The sequence below is a fragment of the Sphaeroforma arctica genome (assembly GCF_001186125.1).
Source record: "Sphaeroforma arctica JP610 unplaced genomic scaffold supercont1.47, whole genome shotgun sequence".
In the NCBI taxonomy this organism is placed as follows: domain Eukaryota; class Ichthyosporea; order Ichthyophonida; genus Sphaeroforma; species Sphaeroforma arctica.
In genome coordinates this window covers 2,662-4,550 of record NW_014040511.1, presented here as the reverse complement: position 1 = coordinate 4,550, position 1,889 = coordinate 2,662, and the positions used below count along the sequence as shown (strand labels likewise).

The 1,889-nt window shown below is 48.3% G+C and overlaps 1 protein-coding gene across 1 annotated transcript; it reads right to left on the bottom strand.

Annotated features, from left to right (window-relative positions):
* Positions 1-395: 395 nt before the first annotated feature.
* Positions 396-573, bottom strand: SARC_01209 (hypothetical protein; the record flags this gene model as incomplete). Its single annotated transcript, XM_014305056.1, has 1 exon — positions 396-573. A coding segment is annotated over one exon (178 nt), but the record flags the coding sequence as incomplete, so codon positions are not given.
* Between the last annotated feature and the right edge of the window lie 1,316 nt (positions 574-1,889).

Here is a 1,889-nt window from a genome sequence, read left to right as displayed (position 1 = left end):
TAGTCATTCGCATTTGCCATCTCAATGGGGCTGCGAAGGTGCATGGGTCGCACTCAGGGGGCGATAATTGAGGATGAATCAACAGGTCGCGTAGCCATGTCTCAATCATCAAGAGGTCAGGGTAGGCATCATCTCGATGTCATATTCGGTTAAGGGTTTCCTAAAACCCAAAATGACTCAAATCGTATAATGTCAGGGCAGGAACTCGTTTTCTATACGATTGTGTGTCGGGGTACTTCCAAATTCCGTACGTCCCCGCTGTGTGTGTGTCTCACGATCGTAGCGTTGGTTTCGGTTGGACTCGTACGATCGCGATCCTGGCCCCTTCTGCTGTCATCCGTACCTGTTGCCACGTTTACATTGACGTGAGTACTTAGTGGTGTGTTCAGCGATGATTAATTACAGTCTCCGTCACCGGAGCAGTGTATGCTTGGGCAGAAGGGGTTGGTGTGGGCGCTACTGTTGGAGGGGGCCTCGTGTACTGTCGCAGGCAGTGGGGTTGGGGGCGCCGTGTAGCTTTTGACACGACGGCTGGTGTACTCCGCAACATACTGGGCCTGGAAGGTGGCAGTGCTGAGTAGGCCGAGTGTGTACGATGTATTTTATGGCATGGCCATGAGCGTTGTCGCCTGCCACGCGCTTGCGAACGCTGAAGCACAGAGCGATAGCGAGGTCGATCGTGGGCGCTGAGTGAGCGGTCACGCTTGTTGCTTGGCGGCTCGTGTGGGGTGAGTTGGTATCGTGCCCTGTCATCAGGTGTGATGTGACGATGAGTGATGACGTAGCTGAGGTCAGCGTCGGGGGCGGTTAGTGGAAAGGTACCGATCGGTGGTTGCCTTGGTTGGCACAAAGACTATACCCTAATCCGGCCGCCTCGAGCATGCCGATGCCAGTATCCCCCATGGAGATTGCATCTGGGGTTTCTGGATTAGCGTTCTCCGCCAGACAGTAACCAGAACACTGTGGGAAACATTTCCCAGGCGGCACAGGTGTGCAGATGCACCATAGTGCGCAATGAGATAGCGTTCAATTATTGCTACTGTGGCACCAAAACCAAGCTCCGTCATCATCTTCATCTGGACCGCCTGGTCAACGTGCCGGAGCAGTAAGTTGACCCTGACATCATCCGCCACAATGTAGGTACATTTTCGTGAAAACTTGGCCTTCTCCAATAGCGAGAAGCAGATTAACGTTGGCATTCAAAGTTTTCCATAGTAGGTGGCGAGGGACTGGGCCACAGAAGTATAACTAGGCAGTAAAAAACTAATCATGGTGTACTTTACACTTACACTTCATTGAACACTTCTTTTCACTAAATTGGCTAGTATAGTTTAGTTGTAGTAAACTCAACGATACACGTTGTTTACTATCGTGAAACTATGCTTGTGGGGCTAGCCTCGCTAGAACCAGCGTATAAAAGGGTCGACCCAAGGGGGGGCTTGATAGTCTCAATCAGGAGTCTCAGGCTCCTGGTATCTCGCAGTCACTAACATGCGAGTCGTCTTTTTCCTAAGGTCCGGAGGTAGGGCTGTCCTGTGCCCTTGTTCTAGGACCGGACTCTCCCGTCCTCTGACTACTACCGTCTACTACTACATAGTCTATTTACAATTTCAAAAGCATAGCTGCCCGTCCAAAACAATATTTACGAGCTATCTATCTATTTAGTCTACACTCTATTGACAATCTATTTACTACACTTCACGATATTCACACTCTTGACTCTCAAGGTATAGACACAATCTACTCAGCATTGCATATTATTCAACTTAAGCATGGGCTTTCAAAGTATAGTGTGAACTGTGAAGCACCCCCAAGTTTTCATCATATTATATATATATATATATAAATATATATATACATATCTATATACATACATACAAATATATATA